Here is a 16,769-nt window from a genome sequence, read left to right as displayed (position 1 = left end):
GTCTTTCTCCTTTTTCTCTATTTTCTCTCTACTCTCATTCTCACGGTGTCTTCCTATCCAGGGAGCTAATTATAGCCCAGATTAGAGCTTTCTGATGGAGACCTGTGTGTGTGTGTGTGTGTGTGTGTGTACACCCTCCAAAAATAAAAGAAAAACATCAGACCGAATATTTCCCAGCTGCAGAATTCTTTAACGCCCTGTTTGTAGGATGCAACACAAAGTGGTTTTTTTTAATCCAACTTAACTATAAGTGTGTGTATTTGTGTGTGTGTGTGTGTGTGTGTGTGTGTGTGTGTATTGATGACTCATCCCCTTGCAGTGGCCTCACAGAGATCACAATCCAAAATGGCTGCTTGACTGGCAAACATGAGTATGAGACAGTTCTGACAGCATCCACAGGGCGAACAACAATAACACACACACACACACACACACACACACACACACACAGGCTCACACAGTATGCTGCTGACATCTTTCAGGACATGAAACTAACAGTGTTTGACAGCCGTGAGTACAGAGAGCAGGGAGAGTTTCAGATTTGCGGGGGAGAGCAGGCTCTGCTGGACAAAGACGGGCTTCCCCTCCTCTCCTCTGCTCATCCTCAGGTTCGGTGGATTCTGTTTGAGTGGGTCTACATGCAAACTAATAAACCGATCAAAGTCCGACTAAGTGGTCATGTAAACAGCAGAGTGCCATTTCCTTCATCTGATAAAGGCTGTTATCACATTATGAGAAACCCAATTAACACAGTTACACACAGAAAAATAAAACTGCGAACTGGAACCGAAAAGTTCTTCGGAGTGATGCCACAGAAGAACCATTTCTGGTTCCACAAAGAACCTTTCATGAACCTTTTAAGAAATATATGGTTTCAAATAACCATATAAGGTTCTTTGGGATAGGCTATTAAAAAGTTTTTAATTCTTAGTTAGGCTATTGGTTGGTGGGTGATGGTGTAAATGTGGAAAATAACCAAAAACCTCTATATTGTGCAATTGCAAATGAGGCTATAGAAGGACAGATAAAAACACAATGCAGGAGTCTAGTGCAGAAATGGTTCTTTAAAGCAGTGGTTCTCAACCTTTTCCATATCAAGGACCCCTAATTTAGTCCACATTAGAGCCACGGACCCCATTTGATGAGATTTTGTCTCTGACCCAAATCTGAGAATATTTGTTATTGTTAGATATGATTTTGTCCAGAATTCGATGACTGTCTGTATTGTAGGTAGAGAGATAACAGAGAAACTATGATCAAAACAGTCATTCTTCTACATTCTCTAATTGCATTAACTTCTTGTAAATGAAATAATGGTGAAGTTTAACAATTCAGCAATTTGCTGTGGACCCCCTGGAACCCCCTCAAGGACCCCTGGTGGTCCCCGGACCCCACGTTGAGAACCACTGCTTTAAAGAACCTTGGTCTGAAAGGTTCTTTGTGGAACCAGAAATGGTTCTTCTATGGCATCACTCCCAAGAACCATTTTCGGCACCTTTATTTTTCTGTGTGTAGGTTTTTGCCCAATCTTTCAAATTATTCAGCATGTTTACCCTGAGTCTGATTTCTTTTGTTTTGAGCATGAATGCAAACATAACCGGATAGAGAACAACGTCCCTTGCAGTAAAAAATAAACATCTAACAGAATGGCGACTGTGTAGAGCGAACTGTTTTGCAACCGCAAGCAGTGCAAAGTACTGAGACACAGAAACCTGACCAGATGAAAATCAGCTGCATGCGGCACGATGTTCAAAGGAGTTTTACATCACTTCCTTAAAGTCAAGATGAAATGAAAAATGCATTTTTAACCCTTTTAGATCACATCCCCGGTCATATTGTGCACCTATTTAACAATATATGCCAAAAAAAAAAAAAAAAAATCCAATCATGTTTTCTTCCTGTAAAACAAAATATGCCGTGTGCTTACGTAAGCATGAACCAACCAATTTCAACCAATAATATCATGACATCCACCCATCAATCATTCTTCAACCTGGTGTGTGTGGAGCCAACAGTCCTCTGTAGCTCCGTTTCTCTCTGTAGCTCCGTATCCCGCTAAACTCTAAGCCCCGCCCACTGTTTAGCGGTCCAATCAAATGCGAAGGATTTGATTTAAATCCCTCTTGTAACTGTACACCGCTCAAATATTCCGTTTCACTAGGAAATACATCAGAGTACAGAAGCTTAAGACCCTCTAACTTCCGTTTCAGTGGGACTTTAAGAAGAGAAATCCAAGTATGCCCTGATGATTATCACTTTACTAGAGTGCATGCAAACGCGTCAATTAAATTATTGCCATAACCTGATTATTGAAGGAGAGTAATTATACGCACATCACGTAGGTGCAAGGCTATCAGAAAACTGTGTCAATGAAAGAAGGAGACTTGCACACTCTCTCCATGCCACAAAAGTTTAAAAGTGACGACGTTTCGATCCTACTTGGATCTTCGTCAGGTCAAAATGTTTGAAAAATAGAAACCACGCCCATATTTATACATCATGCACACCCATAGGCTGATAAGCTCTATGGTGGCAGGTGTGGTTAACCATCCAAACCGCCCAGGGTGATAACCTTCAAAAATTAACAATTCAATAAAGTACATAGAAAACAGATACATAGAGAAAAAAACAGTAGTACAAAGGCCATACTTCAAAAATATCAAACATACATGTATATCTTATCTATAAGCATAAACATAATATCAGATCATGGAGCAAGTGTGCAGGGCGTTACTCCTTTCATAACCTGATTATTCCCAGTTATCAGGTTATTAGTCTTTGTTTGCTGGACTGCAGATCATATTTTGATGTAACTTGATGGTTTGATGCATCTCAACTCTGTGTGCCAGCATTTGTAAAATTACACTGAGTGCTCAAAACATATTATATGTATATACTGTACATGTTGCCAGTTCACACAGAGGAGACCTGTATCATTTGTAGGGGACGACATGATTACTGTTGTCTTGTTTAGAAATAGAAACAATATGGATGGGATGGGACGATATATCGAAATTCAATGTATCGCAATACAAAAATGTGACAATATGTATCGAATGAATCGCGATATTAACTCCATTTTATTCTGCTGTAGTAATCACAAATGAGACGCTTGACCATCCCAATTTCACAAGCTCTCCATCCAAATTATATTATTGTCACTTTTTAATGACATTTTGAAATTGTTGTTTACATTCTAGCGAGCCAATGGCATCGCTAGAAAGATTTGTGTCTCAGAAATAAACAGAATTCTGCACAGTCACTGAACTTTTATTTATCACATCGTATCCTGGTTGTATTGAATCCCATATCGTATTGTGAGATAAGCAGATCGTCCTATTCCTGGAGCCCGATCCATATCTGTTTGCTGCATCATTTATAGGGGAAAAGGTTTACTGTTGCCTTGTTTAGACACACCCAGACTCTCAGTAGTATTTCATCATCACAATGAGCCTGGGATCAACCTTCATCTCTCTGCTTTCTATTTTAAAAGCACGTAGTGTTTGATGGAAGCTTTGGCTGTTTCAAAATGGATGTGGGGGAGGGGAGAACAGAACCGGCTGGGAACCGGGAGACACAGCATGCACTTTATACATTGCACTCACTGTATATGCACATGCGTCTACACACACACACACACACACACACACACACACAGAGTACAGAGTGGTGACCTCATCATTGAGCTCATCATCCCAGGGGAGTTTTAGGATGCATCTTATCTCATCAATAATGGACAGTCACATGGAAGGAGCATCACACACCCCAGACAGGAGTGGTGTCTACCCCAGCAGGGGGGCAACGACCGTGTGTGTGTGTGTGTGTGTGTGTGTGTGTGTGTTGAGGGCGTGTCATGAAGGGGTTAATGTGGTTGCGATCCAGTGGGAAAGGTAAAGAGATTTGATGTTCCTTAGAGAGATGGGAAATGACAACATACATTAACAGGTCCACTGTGAGTGTGTGTGTGTGTGTGTGTGTGTGTGTGTGTGTGTGTGTAGGGAGTGGTCATGCATGTCTGAGAGTGTAGGGCAAATGGATTTGATTAGCAATCATTTGTCGTGTACAAATGGTTAGAAAAGTCATGTGTCGGGGCGGGGACAGGGCAATTACATTAACCGCACACACACACACACACACACACACACACCCACACACACACCTACACACACACACGCACACACACATGCTGACAATAGCAGCAGTAGTTATAAAGGGCACAGACCCGAGGCTTGTTATTCCATCGAGACTGCCCTCTATTGTGTTATTGTGTTAGATGGATAGATAGAGAGTGTGTGTGTGTGTGCGCGAGAGAGAGAGAGAGAGAGAGAGAGAGACAGAGATTGAGAGAGAGAGAGAGTCCAGCAAAACACTGGGCGAGGAGGAAAAGGAGACCTATTTCCATGGCAACAGTGTTTTTCTCACCTACTGCACGCGTCAGAGCTGAAAATACATGCCGCGTGGACACATAAACACACACACACACACACACACACACACACACACACACACACACACACACACCGCCCCCATGGATACTGCTCACGTCACCTCCTCTACATATGGTAGCAGAGCAGTGGAGGCTGGTTCATTAGCAGCAGCAGCAGTGTTTGTCAGGACATGAATGGTTTGTGTTGCAGCACACAGAGCAGAGGGCTGTGTGTGTGTGTGTGTGTGTGTGTGTGTGTGTGTGTGTGTGTGTGTGTCTCTGCCCACTCTTATTGGGAGCATCTGTCATCATCTGTGTTGTCTTTTTTATATTTTCGACGGTAGAATTCACCGCAGAAACGTCTGAATCTTAATGTGTCATTTAATCACGTACCGAGTATGAAATCGGCCAAGGGGGATGAAATCATATCAGTTTTTCATCATTTTTTCAGCAATATCAAAATAATTTTTCAGTAATATCTCGAAATGCATTTAAAAATAAATGACTAGCATTGGACTTGCTTGGATTTGTCTTCATTTATTCTTAAAAATGAAGACACACAGGTCCATAAGGTTTTAAGAATGAATGAAGACATATTAGTCTGTTTGAACCTTTTTGAGTTGTGCGTGCTATTCTCTGATCTCTAATTACTTGAAATAAAGCAGATAACTCAGCTGATATCAATAAAATACAACTTGATTCAAGACAATTTTCTAATTCAGTTGGTTTGTATTGGAATTAAATGGACACATCTCACTCCACTTGGCAGATTCTGTCACTTGTAAGATTTGAAGACTCCATACTAGGTTACATGACTTGAGACAGAACCTATAGTGTTTAGGACTGGGCACACTCATAGAAATGTCCCTAAACTGTAAATCAGACTTAACACATTCTCACATGCATCTGATCTGGCATTTTCATACATTTCAATATTCTGAACATTTTATTTTTCTGAATGAATGTCTATTTTCAGAGGTTGGAGTAAACACTGTGCTATTCACCAGCAGAGTTGGGTTGTAACTTGTTGCTCAGTAATATTACTTTTTCCAGGAACAATTAGTGAAACAAATTATTTCAATTTCAGTATTACAGTTACCAATCCAAAAACTGTTTGATATCACCCCCTCTAAAAATTGAAGGAAAAAGTGAAAGAGAATTATCCAAAATGATTATTCCACCTAATTTGTTTTCCTTATTAGTCATCTCCAGCCAAGTGGAAAAAATAGAGATACTTGGAAATATTCCCACAAGCAATCTGACAGGAAAATTGGACATCAGCTCCATTTGGCTTCCCTGATCACACAGAAACACTGGTGAGGCAATTGAGTTTCCCAGTTTTTTGAAGGAAAGAGAGGATGGAATCACCAGTTTTAGGTGTGTAACAGAAAGGTAATAATAATAATAATAATAATACATATTTGTATAGCGCTTTTTTAGATACTCAAAGACGCTTTACATAGTAAACAAGATACAAAACACATAACAGACAATATCAGTGAATAAGACAGAGAATAGAACATATCAAATAGGGAGAAGAGAAGACGGTTAAAATAAAAGACCAGGAGATCAAAAGAATATAAGTAGTTTAGCAAATTACTGCACCTAGGGTGGAATAAATGAAGTAATAATATCACTTTTGAAGTGAGCAACAAGTTATGAATAATATATCAATTTATTTTGAGAAACCAACCCGACACTGTTCACATATCGAGGGTTTAGAGCCAAAGGGGCAAAAGTGACCATATCCTCGTTTTATAGGAGAGCAAAAACAAAACGTATACTGCATATTTTTTATTAAAAAATAACACTGGAACCATTCATACTTTTACAGAGATTAAGAATCATATTCTATAAAAAAAGAGATTAAGTGCAGTTACACCTTTTTTGCACCAAATGTAATGTAAGGCATTCTCTTGAGTCTTTTGGATTTTCCCCTTTATTTTAATTTAGTTTTTTTTTTTTTATCACAGATATCTTCTTTTTGACCATCAGGTAGAGCTCAGCAGGTGCCACCCAATCCTTTACAATACTCACTTCCAGCCAAAATGTCACCCAGCCCCTCCATCTGAGCCTCGCGGCGGCGCCTGAGACCTGTTGTGCTGTGTGATTGGACGAGGGCCGGGGCCATCGCAGCGTCTTCGCGCAGCGTCGTCCTCGGGCCCCCGTCGCTAAGCCCCCTTGTCTCCTAGCAACAGGGCCGGGCGCTCTTAAAGGAGCCGGGGCCAGACGTGACTGAGGTCATAAAACACGCGGGTAGAGTCCGCCGCATTTAGCAGGGATCGATCTGCGGCGGGGGAAAAGGTGAGAGGAAGGAGAGAGGGGAGAGAGAGGAAGGGAAGAAAGAGAGAAAGGAGGAAAGAAAGGGAGGAGGAGGAGGAGGGTGGTATGATTTGAATGAGCTGAAAATAGGAGGAGGGAGGGACGAATGGCCTGGTGGCTTCTGACAGCTCATCAGATTGGAGAGAGTGATGTAGAGGCACCTATAGGATGCAAGTGGAGGGGGGGAGGGATGGATGGATGGATGGATGGATAGATAGTGATGCAGTGAGCAGCTGATATAGTGAGATGTTTTGTTTTTTTACACCATAGGCTTTTAATTGTTCCCTCGTTTATTTCACCATGTCACAAAATCCCTCCGTCTGGTAATGAGCGGTTTTCGGTTTGTCCCGATGCCCTAGAAAACAGAAACCTCATCCGGGGGGGGGGGGGGGAATCATCATCCTTCATTCCCAACAGCCGGGAAAAGCCAGATCCAGGAATACCCCCCACCCCCCACCCCCCTCCTCTCCTTGGGTTCCCTGGGGATTTTAGGATCATTCCCAAGGATTCTGGCAAATCATTACAGTAGTGAACTGTAGTCTCTCTCTCTCTCTCTCTCTCTCTCTCAATTCAATTTCAATTCAATTCAAGGTGCTTTATTGACATGACAGTTCACAAACAAACAATATTGCCAACGCATGTAACAAGAGATTAATCATCAATTAAATCATTAAATAACAAAAAAAATAACAGAAGAATAATTCCATCCCCTCCCATGTATTATTTTGTGTGTGTGTGTGTGTGCGTGGGTGGGTGTGTCTCTCTCTCTCTCTCTCTAATACACACATACACAAGCCTCTTTCTTTTTTCTCACTCTGTATCTATGAGGCTGTATCCCTGAGGGTGAGAGAGAGAGAGAGGGAGAGAGAGAGAGAGAGAGAGAGAGAGAGAGAGAGAGATTCCTGGCTATCTGTGATTGGTGTGCGCTGCATACAAATGTGCCTGAAGGCGACACTCAGACTATGGAATTGGATTAGCCTCCATCCCATTCAACCTCTGTGAGTTAGCGTTCTGCTCATAGCTGCCGCACAGACACGCGTCTTAACACCCGAGTGCTTGTGCATAAATACAGATAATATTCCTCATAATACATTAATTCCCAGCCACTGATTTGTATACAAGTATAGCCAGCATGAACGCACACACACACACACACACACACACGCTATCTACTATACCCAAGGTTTAAACACTGTACACGTTTTTTTCTTCTTTATCATATTCTTTGAAATGAAAAACTAAACTGTTGGTTTAAGTCAGAGGATTTTTTTTTTTTTTTTTTTTTTTTTTTTGTTAATGAGGCCCAAGATCTTTGTGCCAACCTGTCTTGTTTACCTCTTAATTCCCACAGGGATTAAGACAGATCCGGCTCTGGTGTTTTTATAGAGTGCTTCCTCTCCTCGGGTCGCCCTGACTGTAGTGAACTCTGTTATTATCACGACTGCTGATGATGATTTTTTGATTGCCAAGACACATTTCTTGACTCTCTCTAAAACACAAATGCGTAACTGCACACTCATCTTCACAGACTTCAAACTTCCGTGTCAAAACCAAACTCTACTCAAAACCAACTTTGTCACACAAAAGCCATAAAATACACACACACTACAAAATAGCCCTTACACACTGGTGAGATCAATTCAAAAAACACTACCATAAAAACCTGTTACTGCAATGAATAATGCCGCTTATGGTTTTCCCCCAGAAAAACCTCTTTACATGATGAACACAATATAAAGACACAACACATGTATAAATTTTCAGATTTTTTAATTCCTAGTAAAATAAACTGAAATTGAGTGAAAAAGGAAATGTACTGTAAAAACATGCAACTGATAAAGAACATAGAATACAGTAAAATAATTGCCATGTATTTACCAATATAAACCAATGGGGAAAAAAAACAGTTTGTACATAAAGAAATAAATCACATTTACAGTAATAGAGCTTTCTGGATGGGTGCAGCTCCTGGTGGAAGCTCTCTGTGTGTCTGTGGTTTTGTTTTCCCACACTGCTTTGATCAATCTGCTCATCATTGATCCGGAGCTCCTTGGCTGGATGCACTTGTGCACAGTCGATTGATTACATGATTAGGGTTTGACAGATATGGATTTTGAAGGCTAATGCTGATGTGTTTGGATTGAAGCGGCCAATAGTCGATATTTTGTGCCGATATGCATATATGTCTTTAAATTTGACATTTTTTATGCCAAACAAATTCAGTTTCCCCCAGAATTGTATTCTAATCAGGGTGGTAAAGCCTCTGAAACAGCATTTAGACCATCATGATGGGACACTAAAACTCTCCACTGAAACCCAGAAACTCTTTTAGTGTCAGCAGCTCTTTAAAGCACACCTATTTAAATGACAACAAAACATTGAACAAACATATTAATAAATCACATGTGCAAAGAAAATCAAATGTCATGTCATGGTTTTCCAGGCTGTTTTTCTGTAGATGTACTCAGGGAGGAACCTCCATCATATTAGAGAATATCATACTGACTGCATGAAATCTGATATTTAATAAAAGAACCTATATATTGGTCTAACGGTTTTCAGTATTATTATATGCAGCTTTTATTTCGATGCAGTTCTCATTAAGCAACAGATTACCCTGTTCTCTACTGTTGGAAACAACGTATGGATTTTATCAAGGTGGTGGTGAACCTTGGTGGTGTGTGTGTGTGTGTGTGTGTGTGTGTGTGTGCTATGTGTGCGTTTATACATGTAGAACAGAGAGTGAGTTTAAGACTGTAATAGGCTTAACAGTGACTCTGCTCTGGTTTCCATATTAAAGTAACTGTAGTAGCTGCTGCCCAGAGGAGTGATCATGTGCTCTGTGTGTTTGTGTGTGTGTGTGTGTGATATGATATATGATTCAGTGTGTATGCAGCTACAGGAATAGTGATGGTAAGTGAAACAGACTGTTCTGGCCCACTGCCCTTGGACTTGCACTGTCTCTCAGATTACACTCATGCTGTCAGTCGCTTTTACTGCAGCTCAAACAAAATTAAAGGACTCCGACTGATTGTAGACGACCAGCATCATCCTGAAAGTTGAAAAGGAGAAGGTTGGATGGTTAGTTAATGTTAATGACATGCGTCTAAAACCTAATTCAATGTAACCATATCGTCCAGCCCTATATACCCCATCCTTGGTCTCTGTACTTCGTCTAATTGTCTATGCTCAGTGAATGAATATGAGATGTAATATTGTTGTATGGTAGCCTGTGTTACACACTGTCAAGAGGAATGTGCATTTTCTTTTTTTTCCCTTTCTTTTTTTTTCCTTTTTTTTTTTTTTCTCTTTCTCTCTTTTCTTTAAATTTGAATATTGTTTGTAAATTTATAATGTATGTTCAAATGCTGAAAAAGCAATAAAAAAAGTTTAATCATAAACCTAATTCAATATTATCGAAAAGTTTGCACTCTAGACTCAAGGCTTACCAAGGAGTGGGCCAGGTGTGAGGGGCCAGCATGACAGTCCAATGTAAAAAATAGATGATTTATTTACATAGTGAAAAGAAGTGACTAAGTGAGAAAAAAGGTGAACGTTTCGGTCCTCATCAGCACTCAGAAATTCATCTATTTTTGCATCCAGTGAGCCTCAATAGCTTTTGTCCGTGTGCGGGCTTTTTTCTGATTACATTTAACGCGTCTAAACCTGCCAGGCTTGTTATGGAGATTGGTAAAATAGACATCAAATTTGACAAAAAGACACACTTTCAATGAAGATCTCTCTTCCTGCGAGACTTTTTTTAATAGACTTCGATAATGATGAATATTGAGATTTTCTTGAAAAAATGTTCTGTAAAAATCAATACCAATTTTGGATTACTACAAGGTTTACCTTTTATACTGAGGATAATGCTAGTCACCAACAGTTACTTATAGGCTATTCTACTGTATGCTTTCTACTGGAAACATGCAGATGATTTTTGGTCACATATTGTAAAGTGACCACTGGGCCAAACTCCCAAAACGTTGGTGTAGTTCTTTAATGACTAAGATGTTCATTAATGAAAGCTTTTTGCTGATTCGTCAACGACTAAGACAAAATATTCTGTCCCGTAATGATATTTGAAATAACTTTACTTGATGAAAAAAATCAGTGTTTTTTTCTAAAGAGAAGTTTGAGTGTAGAGTTCAAACACAGCACAAAATAGTAAAATGTTTAAAGGATGAACAGTTGAACTGAACATATTTTCGAAGACTGTAATTATTTTAGTTGCCTTTTTAGTCTGTGAATAATTATGTGAATAACTAAATTTCATTAATCTGACTAAATTTAAAGGCAATTTCCATTACACATGACAAAGACTATGACTAAATTTAAAAATGTTGTGCAAACAAACACTGAAGACAGCAGAGCAGAGTCACGAGTGTTGAAACAATGAGGAACCAGTGATTCATGCTCTGCCTGGGAATACACACTCACTTCATTACTGTAGGTGCATGCTGTCATGTGGAGAAGATGATGCTGGGAATGGTATGGTCTCTCTCTCTCTCTCTCTCTCTCTCTTCTCTCTCTCTCTCTCTCTTCTCTTCTCTCTCTCTCTCTCTCTCCCCCCCTCTCTTTCTCTCTCTCTCTCTCTCCCTCTCTTTGTTTCTGTCTCTCTCTCTCTCTCTCTCCCTGTCTTTCTCTCTCTCTCTCTCTCTCCCTCTCTCTCTCTCTCTCTCTCCCTCCCTCTCTCCCTCTCTCTCTCTCTCTCTCCCTCTCTCTCTCTCTCTCTGCTCTAAGCAGCTCAGCGTTGGCAGTCAGTGTGTAACAGGCTGAAGACAGAGCAGCCTCTAATTGGCCGGCTCAATCCCCTCATCCTATCCACTCTTCCCTTCCCTCCAATCCTCTCTCTCTCTCTCTCTCTCTCTCTCTCTCTCTCCCCCCCCCCCCCCCCTTCCGCAGGGCCACGTGAGGCGGGGGACCAATAGCAGAGCGGGGAGGGCGGAGCTCGGCGCCGTCGGCCAGCTCCAGGCAGAGATGCTGCATTTGGAGCTCATCGACGGGGCCGACGGTTACCGCGGGCGACAAGGAATCGTCCAAGGCGTCCGCCGTCGCACCCCCGCCCGTCACCAAGGACCCCGCGGCACCCGTCACCATGGATACCTACCGGCCCAAGAGACCCACGACCCTTAACCTCTTCCCCATGGTGCCGCGCACTCAGGTGAGCCTGAATTAACCTTTTCCTCTCCGTTCTCCTCTTACACCTCTCCTGACCCTGACCCCTGAACCCCCCCCCCCCCTGCCTCCCCCCCTCCCCCCACACACACACGCACACTCTCTCCCTGCCTTTATTGTTAACCCCGGTTTGTGACAGCTGAGCGAGTATTGATCAAGCAGCAGACGGAGGGGAGGAGCGGGAGAAGGATGTGTCAGATTCTGCCTGTCTCCAGTTCCCCCCTTCACACACACACAAATATGACATAAAACAAAAAAAAAAAAAACACCTGTCTGCATGAAAATGTGAAAATGTGGTGACATCACCTCTGGATTCGCTACAGTTGTTTCTCTAGCTGGGTGTGTTTGTGTTTGCGAGACAGAACAATGGCTGGGATTGTTAAGGCGAGAGAGAGAAAAAGAAGAAGAGAGAGCTGTTTTTTTTTTTTTTTTTTTTTTTTCCTTGGTGCCCATCTCCGTTTGTGTTTGACTGCTGCCAGAGCTCGTGACTGTGTGTGTGTGTGTGTGTGTGAGTGTGTGTGACAGCGTGGATGTGTGTGTGTCTGTTGGTATGCGTGTCTCTTCACCTCTGCTTTTATACTGTAGATCTCCTATTCGAGGTGTCCTTCATTGAATAGTGTGTGTGTGTCTGTAATATATCACTGTGTGTGTGCGTGTGTGTGTGTGTGTGTGTGTGCGTGTGGATGGTCTACACTGGTGGTCAGATGAAGAAAGAAATCTCATGAGGAATGGCAATGGGTGTTTTCACAGGCAAACCAGACAGAAACACACACAGAAAGACACACTCACACACACACACACACACACACACACACACCCACACACACACACACACAGTGGAGGCTGTCAAAATGAACAACCCAGCAGTGCTATATTTGTCTGTGCTTTATTCTTTATCCAACTTCGATGAGGTGGAAACAAGCCTACTTCCTTTTGTGTGTGCGTGTGTGTGTGTGTGTGTGTGTGTGTGTGTGTGTGAGCTGTCAGGACTGAGAAGTATAAAGGAAATAATTGCTCTGTAACGTTCCCTAAGAAGAAGTGTTGCGCAACCTCTTGAGACCCCTTCCTGTCTCGGTTAAGACTCGCATGACAACCAGAAAAAAGAAAAAAAAAACACAGTATTTAAATGTGATCTGGCAGAGGTAAATGGATAACATTAACCCCTTATGTTATCTATATAGTTTGGGATTGAGATAAAGACAATATATGTTAAGTATTTCCCCCCCCAAAGAAATATTTCACTATTGTTTTAAAATCCCAATAACGTCCTGGGTATATTTGACCCAGAGAACCTTAACAAAAGGTCACAAGGATTAAAATCTCCAGTTGACATTATTATTTACTGAGTCAAATGGGTGGAAATTTCCCAGAATGACACACTTCCGGTGCAGCACAGCCATTTTTACAGATGAGATTTTAATGTTCTGACTATGAATTAGACTGTTAAATGTGTGGATTTAACTGTGTGTGATCTGTTATCAGTGGTGGGAGAAGTGCTCAGATCTTTTACTTAAGTAAAAGTAGAAATACCACAGTATAAAAATACTCTGTTACAAGTAAAAGTCCTGCATTCAAAATCTTACCTAGTAGAAGTACAAAAGTACCAAAGTATTAGCATCAAAATGTACTTAAACCAACAAAAGTACTCATTATGCAGAATGGCCCATTTCAGAATAATACAGTATATATTATATTATTGAATTATAATTACTGATGCATTAATGTGTAAGCATCACTTTAATGTTGCAGCTGGAAAAGGTGGGGCTGATTTCCACTACTTTATATACTGCTGGGTAGCTTACAGTAATCTATAATAATACATCACAATTTATTAGTTGATTATATTTTGTATGAATAATCTGAATCTGCAAAGTAACTAGTAACTTAAGTTATCAAATAAAGGTAGTGGAGTAAAAAGTACAATATTTCCCTCTGAAATGTAGTGGAGTAGAAGTATAAAGTAGCATAAAATGGTAATACTCAAGTAAAGTACAAGTACCTCAAAATTGGACTTAAGTACAGTATTCGAGTAAATGTACTTAGTTACTTTCCACCTCTGTCTGTTGTGACCTTCACCTACACAGCATCAGGGTTATTCTTCCTCTGCATGGCTGGCTTGTGTTTTCACAGGCTAAAGAACCAACTGAGCATCACATGTAAATAACATTAATTATCCTTTAACTCTGAAACAAGGCAGTGAATCAGCGTTTGCCCCGTTGGTTACTGTTTATCATCCATGGAAAAAAAGAGTTTTGTGTTTGACCACATTTATGGGCTTTGTAGGTTGAAATTAAAGAATGTTAAATGAAAAATCCCCTCTCAGATAGTCATGAACTGTTATATACCATCAATCTGTGATTTCTGACGCATTTTGTGATTTTTTTTGATGAACCCGCTTTCCTCTACCTGCCTCGTCTACTTCTACTTCAGTTAGTGATTTCCTACGTTTCCCAGAATGCCTTTCGACAACCCACAGAGAACGGGCGTGAACTTGTTGCATTCAGCTGTGGGTTAAATCGGGAGAAATCGTGATAGCATTGTGAGATTTTCCAGTTGAGAAAAGATGAGTGGAGAGAGAACGATGCTGTGGCGCCCAGTTGTTCAAATTACAAAAAAAAAAAAAAAATATCAAAGAAAAAAAAAAAACATCAGATCTGCAAAGATGCAAGCTGTGGCTGCATTGCATTCTGGTCTCTCTCCTGCTCCAGTGGGTGGAGAAACTGGTCTCTCTCCTCTTCTACGATGGATCTCTCCCTGTATGATTGTTGAACAAATGGCGGCTCTAGAAAGAAGCTCTTTGATTCTGAGGGACTGACACCAAAACCTGACATTTACCACTGAGGTTTTACATCCTGAAACATTTTCTCATATCAAACTCCACTGGAGCTGCTCGTCTACGATTGGCCGGTTAACCACCAAGAGTCTAAATGGACCCAGGAATGCAAAGTACATCACCAACAGCTGATTTTTTTTTCGCAGTGTTTTAGAGTGGATCTTTTCTTTAACATACATATACATGACGCACAACTAGAGCTCTACCAGCTGCAACAGCTTTAGGAGGGACAATGAAATAACTGTACTGGGGTCAGCCAGCCAGTGCAAACAGGGATGAGATGAGATGAGATGAGATGAGATGAGATGAGATGAGATGAGATGAGATGAGATGAGATGACTGCTGCTGATCTCCAGGCAGTTTTCAGGGAGAGAGAGAGAGGGAGAGAGAGAGGGAGAGGGAGAGGGAGAGAGGGGGGGGGGAGAGAGAGAGAGAAACTGAGACAGGAGAACTGACCTAAATATTTTCAATTTTTTCCTTTGTGTGTGATTGAATAATTGCACCTTTCTATTGTTCAATTATATTTGCTGATATTGCTACTTTTTTCTTGATTATCACAGTTTTGCTTTGGCAACAGATACTGTTGTATTTAATGCCAATTAAGCTCATTTGAATTGAATTGAATCGAGAGAGAGTGAGAGAGAGAGAGAGAGAGAGGGAGAGAGAGAGAGAGAGAGAGAGAGAGAGAGAGAGAGGATGCTGGAAGAATCTTTCCAGGTCAGTGAACCGGTAAAAAAGCAAAATATACATTTGTCTCTGCATCATTTGGCATGAAGAGACAGCGTGTTGTCCTGAGTGAACAATAGCAGCTCTGAGCGGTTGTTGTTGACCGGGGGTTTTTGAAGCCTGATACCGATATTTTTAAACTGCTGATCGCCAATATTTTGTGCTGATATTCTGAAAAAAAAAATCCCCCAAAATTACAAGATTCAGTGTTTCCTCCAAAATCGTACTCTGAAGCATTCAGACCATCATGGGACACTAAAACTCTCCACTGAAACCCAGACTGATGAAATTCTTTTAGGGTCAGCAGCTCTTTAAGGCAGAGTGAGGCAGAGTCATTGCAGGTGTCCTCACCTTCATCATATCAGCAGTGGGACAACAATGAAACAATGAACAATGAAACAACAACAATGCAAGGCCAATATCGGCTCAATATATCAGTTAGTGATGGGCTGATCTGCTTATCTAGGTACTAGGTTCACGATTCAATACCACCAGGATACGATGTAATAAATAAAAGTTCAGTGACTGAGTCTGACTGTGCAGAATTCTGTTTTATTTCTGAGCCACAAATCTTTCTAGCGATAGTATTGGCTCGCTGGAATTTTTAAGTGTCATTACAGAGAGCAAATAATATAATTTGGATGGAGAGCTTGTGGAATTGTGATGGTCAAGCGTCTCATTTGTGATTAATACAGCAAAATAAAATGGGGCTAATATCGCGATTCATTTTTCTGACCCACGATACGTATTGTCATATTATTGTATTGCAGACACACAGACAGACAGACAGACAGACAGAAAGACAGACGGACAGATAGGCAGACTTCCCCCGCCTTAATCTGAGCCCTAGCCTAATCTCTAATCTAATCTACAGATCATTCCTTCACTTCCTTCTCCATGTGCATGGAGGGGGAAGGAGTGATGAGGTTTATTCAGTGCACATAAAGGTAAATATCAAGGGTTTGATGCACATTTGCAACCAGAAACAAAACTAAAATAAACATGGAAACACAAAAGACTCTCTCAAAGACATAGCTGTACCTAATCGCTTTTTACAGAATATCAATTTTCCATACCTTCTGTAAATCTCTATACACGTATAAACGATTTCCTACATTATGTTTTGAGATGAGACAAAAGATACAGTCGCTTAATGTTTCGTTTTGCTCTGCTGTAGAATAAGGAAAAAAGCTCACTGTCGCTCTGAACCTCTGATATTTACATAATGGGTTTGTAATGAAGTGGAATAAACTGATGTGCTCACTTTCCTGCATCAGATGCAGC

General features: G+C 40.9%; 1 protein-coding gene across 1 annotated transcript in view; it reads left to right on the top strand.

Annotated features, from left to right (window-relative positions):
* Positions 1-16,769, top strand: part of LOC139658456 (C-Jun-amino-terminal kinase-interacting protein 1-like) — a 59,753-nt gene that overhangs the window by 25,451 nt on the left and 17,533 nt on the right. Inside the window, 2 exon segments of the mRNA XM_071536592.1 lie at positions 11,654-11,770; positions 11,772-11,912. Coding sequence (XP_071392693.1) covers positions 11,654-11,770; positions 11,772-11,912 — 258 coding nt within the window.

The sequence above is a fragment of the Centroberyx affinis genome, unplaced genomic scaffold, assembly GCF_046629955.1.
Source record: "Centroberyx affinis isolate AG114_WGS23_722 - 3 ecotype Tasmania unplaced genomic scaffold, CSIRO-AGI_Caff_v1 ptg002914l_1, whole genome shotgun sequence".
In the NCBI taxonomy this organism is placed as follows: domain Eukaryota; kingdom Metazoa; phylum Chordata; class Actinopteri; order Beryciformes; family Berycidae; genus Centroberyx; species Centroberyx affinis.
This window is presented reverse-complemented; position numbering and strand designations above follow the sequence as displayed.